Source organism: Pan troglodytes, chromosome 2 (genome assembly GCF_028858775.2).
Source record: "Pan troglodytes isolate AG18354 chromosome 2, NHGRI_mPanTro3-v2.0_pri, whole genome shotgun sequence".
Lineage (NCBI taxonomy): Eukaryota > Metazoa > Chordata > Mammalia > Primates > Hominidae > Pan > Pan troglodytes.
Genome location: NC_086015.1, coordinates 66,381,999 through 66,396,929, shown reverse-complemented (window position 1 = coordinate 66,396,929; position 14,931 = coordinate 66,381,999). Strand labels below are relative to the sequence as shown.

General features: G+C 38.7%; 1 protein-coding gene across 11 annotated transcripts in view; it reads left to right on the top strand.

Annotated features, from left to right (window-relative positions):
• Positions 1-4,860, top strand: part of CADPS (calcium dependent secretion activator) — a 475,079-nt gene extending 470,219 nt beyond the window's left edge. For all 11 annotated transcript variants that reach the window (XM_009445771.4, XM_054682049.2, XM_009445769.4 and 8 more), the window contains 2 exons: positions 35-139; positions 3,625-4,860. In XM_009445771.4, coding sequence (XP_009444046.2) covers positions 35-139; positions 3,625-3,804 — 285 coding nt within the window. In that variant the 3' untranslated portion in view covers positions 3,805-4,860. The remainder of the gene's footprint in view (positions 1-34; positions 140-3,624) is intronic.
• Positions 4,861-14,931: the final 10,071 nt, after the last annotated feature.

Here is a 14,931-nt window from a genome sequence, read left to right as displayed (position 1 = left end):
GTGTTGGCTGGAGAACTTTTGTCTCTTTTTTCAGCAATGGTACAACAGCTCCATGAACGTGATCTGCACCTGGTTGACGGACCGGATGGACTTACAGCTTCACATTTATCAGTTGAAAACACTAATTAGGATGGTAAAGGTAAAAGAAAAGATAATTATTCTTCTTTGCAAATAGCTTACTGAAATATATTTCACTGGCAAGCTGCAAAGCTTGCTTAACACAAAGAATATTAGTTTACATATAAAATAGTATCTCATACAAGAAAAACCTATGCAATTGTTTTGTGATGCATGATAAATGTGTTACTCAGACAGCAAAGGGAAATTTAATACAAATGAATTTGATATCTTTTTCCAAAGAGGAAAAATACTTCATTTTGCCATACAAAAATACGGCAGAGGCCATCGTGTCCTTTGCATTAGACTTTCAAAAACTGGCTTTTGGTGTCATTATGTTAATCACATCCATTACCAATTTCATTTATAGTTTAATTAAATAAAATTTTGCCGCTATTAATTTAATAGAAATATTTACCCCCAGCTATTTCTAAATATGTCCTGTGATCATTATCAGAATGCAAATCAATATTGTTCTCATAGTTAACTGAAGTAGTTCATCTTACAATGCGTGTATACAATCAAATGTAAAGGATCACAAAGGTGAGATAACATACCCTGAAAGTAGCTTTTTCCCTTGTTCTTGTGTGTGCACCTTGGACTAATGATAATTATTTCAGTGTGAAATCTCAGTGGTTTACATGAAATAATAAGATCACAGAAGGGGGTAAATACATTTTTGATCATTTCAGTTTCTATTTGATGCTTCACCATAGAGGGTTTTAAAACATTTGTATGCAAAAATCTCATTCAAAGCACAAAGTCCTTTAAAATATTTGAACAATAAATGTAGCTGAATGTCTATTTCTTAACAGTTTGCCAAAAGTCCCTGCAACACCCACTCCTGGGCACCCCACCCCCACCCCGTTTCTTAGTCTCTTTTGGATCAGCACCATTTCACTTTACCCCAGTGCTGACTTACAACCAATTGCTGTTCCGTTGTGTGTAATTAAGGAGAATTATTATTATCTGCATTTCATCTCACAAAGCATCCACCCGGGAAAGGTTATAGACAGCAGTGTATTACAGCTCTTAAAAAACAAATGTATACACTTAGACTATGGACCCAGCCTCATTTTCACATTTTTTTTACTTCAGTTCCTTAGGACCAGCTCAATCGTCAAGTGGTCGCCTGACCACTTGAATTCCATTTTCTGTGCATAAATGCACTTTGGGGAAATTGTCTGTTTGACCCTTATTGGGTAGACATGAAAAGAAGATATAATTTTCATACTTAAAAATTATCTTCCCATTATTTCTATTTCCAGATTGGTTTTGGAAATTAACAATATTTTATGAAGGAAAAATATAAGTCAGAGGGGAGGTTTAATCTTAGCCTTTTGCCAAAACAAACAAAAAAAAATGTGGTATGAACCACAGAGAAGGGACATAGAAAAGTCACTGCCAAAGGAACCCCTTCACTTTAGCAAAAAGTGGGTTCAGCTTAACTAATGCCACAACTCAGAGCTATGAAGCAGAATTCACAAACTTTAAACCAAGAACACCACCCAGAGGCCTCCTCCTCCAGGGCAAATTTCCAAGGATAATTGGCTTTCTTTCTTGCATCCACAGCCACTTCATTTATTCACCCATTCATTTATTATTAAGCAAGCATTTATTTATTCATTCAACATTGGATAAATATTAGGTGGGCCTCTACTTGTATATTACCAGATGGAGGATTCAGAAATGACTAGATGTGGTCTCTGCACTTAGGCATTGAGAGTCTAGTTGGTATACACGTTGCTATGGAATTTGAATAAAAGAGAGAATGCTCAAATGCTTTTTACCTTTATTTTCCCCCATCATATTCTGGCAACAGTTATGTTATTCTAAGTGGCAACAGAACAAATGATTGAAAAGTACAAAAATTTAAGTTAATTGTGTAGATATCTGGCCCACACCATGCCTAACATTTATTCAGTCTCTTACCCGTCCCCATCAAAGTGAAAACACAGTTTAGGTAACTGTCTAGCTTCCTCCTCTCAGCGAGCCTTGCAGGTTGATGCATGATTGAGGATAACCTTATAATTTAATGTCTAAACCAGATTACTTTTTTGTTATTGGGCTTCAGTAAGCTGAACTGGGTTCACTCATTAACTCTGTAGTCATTACAACATGTGACCTTCAAGAGGGGTTGACATTGTGATTGTTGCTATCATGACCGCATTAGATGGACTATTAAAAATAGAAATAATGGGCCAGGCACGATGGCTCACACCCGTAATCTCAGCACTTTGGGAGGCCAAGGCGGGTGGATCACAAGGTCAGGAGATCAAGACCATCCTGGCCAACATGGTGAAACCCTGTCTCTACTAAAAATACAAAAATTAGTTGGGCATGGTGGCGGGCACCTATAATCCCAGCTACTCAGGAGGCTGAGGCAGGAGAATCGTTTGAACCCAGGGGGTGGATGTTGCAGTGAGCCGAGATCGCTCTGCTGCACTCCAGCCTGGGTGACAGAGCAAGATGCCATCTTGAAAAAAAAAAAAAAAGAAAAAAAAAAGAAATAATGATGGGAGAGGTGTTGACGTATGTTAGCATTCTTTGTCTTGCCCCTTTAGCAAGTTTCCTATATCAATAGGAGAAACAAACAGCAGAATCAGTAGCTGAAATGATATGCAGTGTGATGAGGAGAGTTGTAGTTAGAGACCTTTTAAAAAAACAAAAAAATTACAAAGTAGACAACAGCCAGATGCTTCTGGTCATATTCATTTAACACTGAAGGATTTCTAGAAAAACAGTCCTTGAGATACCTAAGGAAATCTGAGAGAAACTGCCTGAAGGAACAAAGAAAGAACTTGTGGTGCAGTAATACCAAGCCATTGTTCTTGAAAAAGAGCCAAATTTCTTCCCTGAGACCATAAAGTTGTGAACAGAATAGATACAGTTCTTTCCCAAGGAGAGAAGAAATGAGTCACATGTCTGCAACATATTGATGAGGCATTAGCGCTCCATCTTTCTCATAATTGCCACTGCCTGTAATAGGTTTCATATACCAACATACATATGTCTGTCTTGTGAATGAGACAGAGGGATATCAGTACAGCTTATGCAGTTACAAGACTCAAAAATACTAAAACAAGACTGCAACAGAAATCACAAAATACCATAATCACTCAATCCATTATTTGTATATTATAGCCCCTTCCTGTGTCTATCATATTACATTACACTAACCTAAGAGAAAGAACCAGTCCACAAAAAGGAACCAAAACAATTATGGAACATTTCCCTTTATGGAACTGAATAAACACAAGCTTATGTTCTTTGCTTTGTCTCATCTAATATAGTTTATCCTGTCACTATTTCTCATTTTCTGTCATTCAAAGGATCTCAGTTTTCAATACAAGTGAAATCTAAGCACAGTGGCTTTTTATTTGACAATGCATAAAGTGTGATATTTAGCTGAAGGTCAGTGCTCTCCCACCCACACCTGCTTTTACCTTCTCCCTCCCCATCATGGAGATGAGATCTCTCTTATCACTGTATCTTTTCCTTCCTTAGAAAACCTACAGAGATTTCCGATTGCAAGGGGTCCTGGACTCCACCTTAAACAGCAAGACCTATGAAACGATCCGGAACCGTCTCACTGTGGAGGAAGCCACAGCATCAGTGAGTGAAGGTGGGGGACTGCAGGGCATCAGCATGAAGGACAGCGATGAGGAAGACGAAGAAGACGATTAGACCATTTGGTCCTAGAGTCCGCTGGGACAGAGTCCTGTAATCAGTGCATGTCCTTAGTCTGTTAGTTAAACCCATTAGGAATTTTCTGTCAACTACCATGCCCATGAGATGTTTATCAATACAACTGCCATTTTAGCTATGTGGTACCAAGATTAGCAAATGACCTTCATATCCACTGATTTCCTGATGTCCATGTCTATATGTTTACAAGCAATATGGAGCACCATTCTTTAAATACTGTTCATGGAGAATACATAGTCTAACCACTAGGCGTGTCCCTGTTATCAGCAAAGATCAATGATGCTTCATTCATGTACTATGTATGCATTGGTGGTAAATGGATGTGAGGGCAAGTACATCAAGTACATTCACTCTGTTTCATGTATGTGGATGCCGGTTAATTAAATGAGTACGTAAATAAATTAATTAAAACACATAGATCTGCTTTGTGTTTTTATTTTTATTTTTTGAAAAACAAAAGGCAAGTCTCCAACAATTAACTTTTGATTCTTTCTGTTCCCCTAAAACTAAAAAATGAACCCCTTGTGTCGTTGTTAACCCATCCTTTCATTTACTCATATAATTAGCCAAAAAAAAGGATGGCTACATACCAATGGATTGATTCTCTTAATTGCCACGGCAAGGGGGCGATCCTATCATGACTTAACATCAAGCGCGCAGTTCAAAACTACTGTCTTCTGTCAAAGTTTTCTCCTCTTAAATGTTATTTTGCTTTTACGTCTCAACTGTGTATGTAAAAAAAACGAATATTTAAATTACAACCCTAGACTAAAAATGTGTTTATAATAAGATGTGGATATTTCCTTCAGTAGATTGTAACCATAATTTAAATTATTTTGTTCCACACTGTTTTTTATATCTGTCATGTACATTGCATTTTGATCTGTAACTGCACAACCCTGGGGTTTGCTGCAGAGCTATTTCTTTCCATGTAAAGTAGTGGATCCATCTTGCTTTTGCCTTATATAAAGCCTACAGTTATGGAAGTGTGGAAAACTGTGGCTTCTCAATAAATATTCAAATGTCCTAAGAATATACGTTTGGGTCTGTCGTCCTCTGTCTACTTTGAATGCCAGAACTGAAACACAACAAGAAGAAATAGGAAAGGGGAGGGAAGAGGTAATTTTTGTAGAGTGTTCTTGAAACTGTTGGAGTGGGTCGTTTTCAAATGCTCGTAGTTCTCCATGAGAGACTGCCTAAAATTCCGTTAATTCAGACTCCACTAATTCAGAATCCGTGGGCATTTGGACATGTTGGACAGATTACACTTGCATTATAGGATAAATAAGGGTTTGCTAAGCAAGTAAGTAGTGTAAACGAGAGAAATGTTTCTCCTGTACGAAGAGAAGGCCAACAAACTGTTTTTAAGCACCACTTTAACAGCAGTGTTTGCATTCAAACAAAGTGTGTGCCAATTATATATGATTCTTATATATTTGTTAAAGCATTTTAAAAGATTCCCTAAGATATGGAGTAGTCTACTCGCTCCTCAGGCCCTGTCAGCAATATAATCACCTAGGTTTGTAAGAAATTAAACATTTTGTAGCCTTGTTTGCTTTATTTGCATCTGTCACTAAACCAGGCTGATCTTTCCTGGAAGCTGACTGAGGTTTTAGGGAAACAGCTACTTTTCCAATAGGACCAGGTAGAATGGTCGCCAGTTGTCCTCTACAAAACAACCACTTTAGACAACATGTCTTGCTCTGCTTACTTGAGGCCTGCAGGTACAAGGCAACAGTACTTTCTGCCTTTGTGGGCTTACAAAAAGAGGTCCTATTTATTGATCAACTATGCTATACATCAGAATGCCAGGCATTCTGCATGTATTACCTCATTTAAATCTCACAACCACCATAAGAGGAGAGAACTATTGTTATCCTCATTATAGATTAGGAAATTAAGTTCAAAAGGGTTGCGCTAACTTGCCCAATAGTTAACTCTATGCAGAAGCATTAATCCAGAAATTAGAGAATAAAACTATTAATACAAATGGTGGGGATATGTCTTTCAGGTATGACAAAACTTTGATTGCCCAGGGATAGACAGTTAAGTCAGAATGGCACAGCCAAGATTTTTTAAAACATATTTTTATTATATTTTGAGTTGCAAAATGAAATCATATATCTTGTAACAATTAAAATTTTTTTATCTTTTTTTTTTTTTTGAGATGGAGTCTCTCTCTGTCACCAGGCTAGAGTGCAGTGGCGCGATCTCCACTCACCGCAACCTCCACCTCCCAGGTTCAAGCGATTATCTTGCCTCAGCCTCCCAAGTAGCTGGAACTACAGGTGTGTGCCACCATGCCCAGCTAATTTGTGTATTTTTAGTAGAGACGGGGTTTCACTATGTTAGCCAGACTGGTCTCAAACACCTGACCTTGTGATCAGCCCACATCGGCCCCAAAGTGCTGAGATTATAGGTGTGAGCCACCGCACCCGGCCTACAATTTTAAAACATGCAAAGTAAAGAGGGAATGTCTGTCTAGTGTATGAAAGTTAGCAAAAGAACGAAAATGTTCAGGAGCCCTGGAGGAAGGCTAAGTGAATGGGTTAGATAACTAACCAAAGGGCACGATGTAAAAGTCATTAGGGAAACTAAACCAGAAAAGACTTTGTCTCCAAAACCAAGGTTAAATTTAAAAATTCCTTCAAAAAAAGATTCCACTGCCTTGCACTGAGGATCCTGTTAAATAGCACCCCCAGCAACCCTAGGAAAGGGGTTATGGGTAAGGAAATGACATCAGAACACATCAGAAAGCACCGACCATGTTATCCTTGACCACTGCTGGCCTCAGTTTATTCTGACCACAAATGCAAAGTCAAGAAGACAGCTTTGATGTTCCTTTTTGTTTCTTTGGGATGGTATCTTGAGTGATCTTCTTTTTTCTTTTTTAGTTTTTTATTATACATACAGAAAAGTGCATGAATTCTAAGCCTACAGCTCAATGATTTATCATAAAGTGAACACACTCATGGAACAACTACCTAGCTGAGAAATAGAACATACTGAAGACCCCCGAGGACCCTATGTCCATGCCCTTTCCCAAACTCTACCCACTCCTTACACCCCAAAGGTAACCACCATCTGATTTCTAATGGCATAGAATATCAACTTGCCTATTTTAACCTTTTTGTCATTGCAATCACAGTACATATTCTTTCGTGTCTGGATTCTTTTACGCTACATTACATTGTTGGTGTAATTTTGGTTCATTTATTTTCATTGCTGTATAGTAGTCCAAGGTATAAATAGACCATAATTGATTTATCCATATAAAAATGTTGTTTTACATTTTGGACTATTATGAATAATGCTGCCATGAATTTCCTTGTACATATGTTTTGGTGCAATTGCTGGGTCCTGGAGTGAAGGTATTTTCCTTTTCAGAAGATGTGGCCAGTTTTCCACAGAGGATGAACAAAGTTATGCTCACACCAGGAGCAAGTTAAAGTCTCCGTTGTTCCACATTTTTGACAACATTAAGTGTTGTCACTCTAATTTTTGCCATTCTGGTAAGTGCTGTGGTGGTTTATAATTGTAGTTCACTAGTTACCAAATGAAGTTGATTGCCTTTGAACATGTGTATTGGTAATTTAGCTAGCCTCTTTTGTGAAGTGCCAGTTTAAGTCTTTTTAAAACATGCAAAGTAAAAGAGGGAGCATCTGTCCAGTGTATAAAAGTTAGCACAAGTAGGAAAATGTTCAGGAGCCCTGGAGGAGAGCTAAGTACATTTTTTATTTAGATAGCCTCTTTTGTGAAGTGCATGTTTAAGTCTTTTTTTTTTTCCTTTTTTTTTTTTTAATAAATGGAAAAATTTAGAGCTATTTGAAGGCTGATAAGGAAGAGACCACAGGAAAAAGTGCCAGTTAGATGTAGGAACTATCAAGGAAATTGTGAACCTGATAGGCGTTCACTTTATGAACAATTGGTCCACAAATACTTGAGTACATACTGGTCAGGCAGGCACTGTGCTAGGAACACCTGGATTCTTTCTATTCCATTTCCCTTCATTAGCCAGAGAGACCTTTCTAAAGGCAAGTGTGATCCCGTTCCTCCTCTAATTAAAAGCCTCCAATTGTTCTCCTCTCCTTAGAATGAAACCCAAATTCCTTAAGGTGGCATTCAAGGCCATAAACAATCCAACCCTTGCCTACTTCTCCAGCCTCTTCTGTTAACTCTACTCCTCTTATTCCCAGGGTTCATCCACACCCACCACCTTCAACTTCCTGCTGTGCACCGTAGTTCTTCCCACATGGGGAAGAACCTCCGAACAACCTCATCTCATCCATCAAATCCCCACTAAACTGGATCTCCCCAAGGAAGCCTTTCCAAACACCACCCTCAGTTCAGCATCTATTTCCTTAGTATATATCCTCATAACAGTATCTACTTCTCTTTCTTAGCATTCACACTACTCCTGAATGGGTTATGTACACTGTTACATGTTTCATATATCTTTTCTCTACTTCAGGAGGGTACAGGCTATACCAGCTTCCCCACTCTGTCCCCAAGGTACTCAATAAATATATGACTAATAATGAAGGCTGAAAGTACAAGGATGGAGATGATCTGTTGCTATTCTCGTAGAACTTATAGTATAGGTAGTATGAATCTTCCAAAGACACAAACTAAATATTATAAGACTCAGAGGAGGGAGAAGGAAAGGAAGGCTTCCTTGAGGAGATGGGCCTTAAAGAGTCCATAAAGAGGATTGGGAAGGACAAGAACAAGACCATGGGGAGGCCAGGGGATGTGCCACTTGGCTGGAACATAGAAATGGGAAACTATTCTCTTCTCTGGTGGATTCCCAGTGCATATAGTAAACACTCAACATATACATGTTAACTTAAGACATTAATGAATATGCCCAGTGTGTTAAGAGAGCCTGCTTCATGGGAAGGCTTAGGCAAGAGGTTGGGAGAGATTGTCATGGGAAGAGTAGATTGAAGTGTCAAAGGAGGACATTTAGTTCCACTTAGTTTGGGTTTGTTGGTCTGCATAGCCAAGAACTAACTACTATTTTTAATTTTTTCAAAACATTTAAAGAAATTTTTTAAGTTAAAAAAAATCAAATAGAACAGAATTATATGAAACAAAACGTTCAAGCCTCCCCCCCCCCAACACCCATTTCCCCAAAGTAGCCATTGCTAACAGATGGGCATATATTCTTCCAAATATGTTCAAATCATATACAAGTATATTGGAGATTTTATATATATATAAATGATCCCAATATATAAATGAGAATCATCCTGAGCCTACTATTTGGCAGATCACATTTTCCATTTATCAGTATAGATAGGATCATTTGTACCTCTGCACATATAGACTTTCCATATAGACCATATAGACCACATATAGACCAGTACTTTGGTAATGGGTGTAATGTATTTAAGGAGATTTTCTGGTCAAAGAAGAAACAGGAGCAAAATAAGATAAACTGAAAATCTAGGATGAAATTAGGATGGATCAAAACATAATGGAGGAAATGAGCCATCTGTGGAAGTGACCCAAAAGACTGTTTGAAAATGTGTGACTAAAGAATTTCTGAAACACCCCAAATCCAATCCCAGTCTAACTGCACTATATCACAGTTATCTGTTTATGTGTCTGTCTCCCTGCTAGACTACTGCCAACTAGTTGAGGTCAGGCACTGTGTATCCATTTCTGTATGCCAGTCTGGTGCCTTGCATGTAGTAGGCACTCAATAAATGTTGGTTGAATTGAATGGGTGCACATCAGCAATATACACCTGAGTATGACCATGACCAAGAAAACATAAACTAAATTTATTGCAATATATTCTGTCTATAAAGAAGGAATTACAAAGAAGATGGGGAATCACAATGGCTTTAGAAAATCTATTGACCTCACCTGAATTTTCAGTGCAGGTATGAACAACCATACTGTCACAAATTTGAATTTCTATAAAAATTTTAGGAAATCAACAAAACTACAAGAGTTGTATGACTAGTGTTTAAGCACAAAATTGAATAAGTTCATTTCCTTTAAATTTTAAAATTTAAAATAATTGTGTTCTCTTTGTGGCTAACTTAGACACATAATTAACAAGTCTGAAATTAAGTCAAATTAGGCACAATTCTGTAATTCTTGGTAAACAAATTTTTAAAAATCAATATTCATCTTTTATTCAAGGTTGTTTTGCTTCTTCATCTAAATACTAAAATTATCATCTGTTTTCCTTCTTATGAAACCATGCATTTCATCTAAAGTTGTAAATCAGCATTTGTTGTAACTAAGCAAAACATGAGAAAAGGGCTGACGATGGTGCAATCTGCCAGCAGAGTTCTCTACCCTGACAGTACATTGAAGGTCAAAGAAAAACACTGAACACAAATTAATCACAGCCACCAGCTAACGGAGGGATAAGACGATTACAATTAATACATACACACAGCTACAAATTAAGAGGAATGCAAAGGCGACAACAAGCAAAAAGTACACAAATAAAATTTTTCTTATTTCCTAAGAATTGATGGTGAGATGGCCAAAAGCAATTGTAAACATGGTTCAGTTGGCATATTTCCCTCTGTCCATCAAAAACAAGTTGGCTTGTTTCCTGGGCAGTGAATACAATTGCAAAGAATAAACAAGGCTTTGCTTAAAGCAGGAAACATGTGATTAAAGATAGTACAAATTTCAGAGAAAGTGTCAGAAATTTTGGAATGTGTTTAAAAGAAAATCAAAGGCAACATAAGAAGACAAATACTGGTGGTATTTGGTGCAATGAAAAGTACAGTTTATGTGGAAGCTATGGCTAGGTTTCAAATTCTAATGTCACTATATTGTAAACAGGACCACTGAACTATGCACCTCACTCAGTCGCCTCCAACACCTGCTGGAATAGGGTTTTGAGCATGAAAAATTCCTCCATAGTATTTTTTGGTTCAATTAGTCTAACTTTGAATAAAATTTTTAAAATAAGACATCAAGATTATAGATTAAAAATTCCAGGGCATATGAAGGGTACTGACATCACAATGTATTTGGAAAATCTGAACTCTTCCGAGCCCTAATTAAATGACAATTAATAAACTTCAGGTTGCATCTACTCTTTGTCATCTTCAAACTTCCGTAACAAGGCTGCTATACACACAGTCTTGGGTTAATATTCTCTTGGAGAGCACAAGGAAAAGTTGGTGCTGTCCTAGGGAAGAAACTTTCACAAAGTGAACTGAGGGCAGAGGTGGAACTAGAGACTTAGGAGTTGATCTTGAAACAAGCACTCATTCCTCTCCCAGTAAATTAGAGAAAGATGATCTCTGAGAATAAGGAGGGCTAGATCTTGTTATTACAAAGGATGGAGCTCAAACCACTGTATTTAAAATATTGAAGTAAAGATGAAAGCAAGAGACCACAGGATTTGTAGACCATTGGGCAACAGGTATCACAGGAGTGAATAGAAGGAAGAGGTTGTGAGCATAGGTTCTCATAGGTTCTGGGGTCAGGATGACCTTGATCCAGATTTCAGATGATCAGTGGTAATCATTAGCCATGTGACCTTGGGAAAATTACTTCATTTCCCTAGGCCTCAGTTATCTCATCTGTAAGATATAAATAGAATCATACCCTAGGTATTACCCATTGTTATAAGCTCATCAGGTTGTCATCAAGATTAAATGTATTTCTATGTGTGAAGTGCTAAAAAAAAAAAAAAAGGCACACATGCTAAGTGCTCAACAAATGTTAGCTAATATTTTACTGTTAATTTCTTTCTCTTTTTTTTTTTTTTTTTCTTGAGACAGAGTCTCACTCTGTTGCCCAGGTTGGAGTGCAGTGGCATGATCTCAGCTCACTGCAAACTCTGCCTCCCAGATTTAAGTGATTCTCCTGCCTCAGCCTCCCAAGTACCTGTGATTACAGGTGCCCTCCACCATGCTTGTCTAATTTTGTATTTTTAGTAGAGATGGGGTTTCACCATGTTGATCAGGCTGGTCTCAAACTCCTGACCTAAAGTGATCCACCTGCCTGGCTCCCAAAGTGTTGGGATTACAGGTGTGAGCCACTGCGCCTGGCCTACTGTTAATTTCTTAAGGATTTAAGAGCCTGCCACATGTTTCAGGCTTTGAACAGATGATAGATATGGCCAAGTCACTACGCTTAGAAAGCTGAATTCTGCTACTCACTGTTCTTATTCCATTTCTTCCCAAAGGAACAGCACATGATCAGTGGTGGATTGGGCAGCAGTGTGTTAAGCAGTGTCAAGAAAGGTATTCTTGCTACCCACTTCTTTTTTTAGCGTTTGCTTTTATGCCTTGAAAGGGAAGCATTTGTTCCCCTTGTCTACATTTCTTCACATTCTCCTTTACTTGTCTTTGACTATGGATCTCAGTAAATAATTATTAAAGGAATGAATAAATAAATGAATTTCTTTCCATGTCTCCCCTTCTTCATCATCACTGCTTTAATTTGTGTTTCCCTAGAAATAAATAGACCCTAAGAAAAGAATTCTAGTGCAAGTGGTTTACTTGGGAGGTGATCCAGGAAACACTAATAGAGGAATGGGGGAAAAGATTGAGAAGCAAGGCAGCCACTATGGGTAACTGAAGTTTGATTGCTCTGGGAAAATCTGGGAGCCAGGGTAGAACATACTTTTCAGTTATTCCTCCTGAGGAGTGAGAGAGCTGGGGTATTTATACTCCAACTCTTTTTCATTATTGGTTGAGGACAGCCTGGGGGAGAGGGCAGGCAATGTTAATTTTCCAGCAATTCAGACTTGCAGGGCAGATGGGCAAAGCAGACTCTGATCATCACAGAAAGCCCTAAGACAAATAAGTACAAGAACAGCAATGGTAAGTCAAGCCTAGTTGCAATGAAGTGGTAAGAGAGGTGGGCAGGACACCAACATTATCTGCTACAATGACCCTTTTGCAACCCAGGACAGAGTCTGTGGTCAATGTTGGCCTAAGAACAGCAAGACAGAATTAGCAGTTCTACTGCCAGAAGCATTGCCTGGCCAGGCTGGATTTGGAAGGCTCTCTAGGATGGTGAAATAAATTCCAGCCTTCAATACAGTGGAATACAATGGAGCCAGGAAAAAGAACAAAGTAGATCTATATACACTGGTACTGAAAAATGTTCAAGATATATTGCTGATATTTCATTAAGTTAAAAAAAAATCAAGAGGCAGACCAGCATTTAAAGAACTCTCCCATTTGTTTAAAAAAATAAGCAAATCTATTTATGTGTGTGTATATTTTTTTCAATAAATCAAATGAACAGTTATCATTTTGGCTTCCCAGAATCCAAATCCATGGAAACCGAAGAGGAAGGGATGTTCCCTCTCCCTGCCCCTGACAACTAGAATGTGCCTAATAACCAGATGCTCTAGCTCAGAATCTTGACTCTTGAGAGAAGGACCAAAAGGCATGGCAGCATTGAAGGACTTTTCCTGGGCCTCGGGATCATTGAGGGGCATCCGGAGACTGGTGAGTGGGCCCAGCAGCAGCAGCCCAAGCAGAATTGCCCTATGGTTGCTTTTGGCTGTGTCTCACATCACTGTTCCATTGGTTCCTGATGGAGCCTGTGTCCCAGCCTTCAGCCGATTCTGGGAGCTACTGTGTAAACTCCTTTTCTGCTGTCAAGTTCTACTGTTGAGAACTGAGAGCAATGGCTGATGTAGGAAAAAAATTTAGAAGAAACTAATAAGAGTGCTTATCTCTGGGAAAGGGGATGGCAAAATTCAGATGGAAAGGAGATTTATTTTTCAGTTCAATTTATTTTTAATGTTATTGTTTGATTATTTCAACCCTGTGCATTTACAATTCTTTCAAATTTAAGACATTTTAAAAGATTGCATTTTAAACAGCTTTGCTTTTAAAAAGTGTCCCGGTCGGGTGCAGTGGCTCATGCCTGTAATCCTGGCACTTTAGGAGGCTGAGGCGGGCAGATCACAGGGTCAGGAGTTCAAGACCAGCCTGGCCAACATAGTGAAACCCCGTCTCTACTAAAAACACAAAAATAAAATAGCTGAGCATGATAGCGGGCACCTGTAATCCCAGCTACTCGGGAGGCTGAGGCAGGAGAATCGCGTGAACCCAAGAGGCGGAGGTTGCAGTGAGCCGAGATCGTGCCACTGCACTCCAGCCTAGGTGACAGAGACTCCGTCTCAAAAAAGAAAAAAAAAAGTGTTCCAATAAAGGTGGTACCTGGACAAGAAAAATGTAGAATTAAAGTGTAGTCCTAGCAGCAGACACAGGATGGAAGGTTAAGTATCACCCTCTAACCTCTGCTCAGGTCCTCTTACAAAGAAGAGCTTCTTAACCTGAAGAGTTTGGCTAGGACTCAAGAGGTTCGTGAGCTTGGATGGGGGTGGAGATAGGAGGCAGCAACCTACAGTAGCATTTGTAGTATTTGTGACTCTGTGACCAATGGAAATCAGGTATTTTCCTATCACATTACAGTTGTTATGATTTCTGAGTGATAAGTGCTTCTAAATTACCTTAATTATTAGATCTGCCACTAGATCTTGTTTCATGCATTAGGAAAGACGCATACCAAAGAGGTATCTGCGCTCCCTTGTTTATTGTAGCATTATTCACAAAAACTAAGGTATGGAATCCACCTTAGTGCCCAGCAATAGATAAATGGATAAAGAAAATTGGTGTCTATATAAATGGAAGACTACTTAGCCTTTGAAAAAAAGGAAATTCTGTCATTTGCAACAGCATGGATGAACTCAGAGGATATTATGCTAAATGAAATAAGCCAGGCACAGAAAGACAAATACTGTGTGATCTCACTTATGTGTGGAATCTAAAAAAGTCAAATTCATGGAAGCAGAGAGTAGAGCAATGGTTATCAGGAACAAGGGGTAGGGGATGCAGACAGATGTTCGTCAAAGGGTACAGAGTTTCAGTTAGGCAACATGAATAAGTTTAAAATCTAATTTAAAAAAAAAAAAAGAGGGGCTGGGCACGGTGGCTCACGCCTATAATCCCAGCACTTTGGGAGGCTGAGGCGGGCGGATCACCTGAGGTCAGGAGTTCGAGACCAGCCTCAACATGGAGAAACCCCATCTCTACTAAAAAAAAAATACAAAATTAGCTGGGCGTAGTAGTGCATGCCTGTAATCTCAGCTACTTG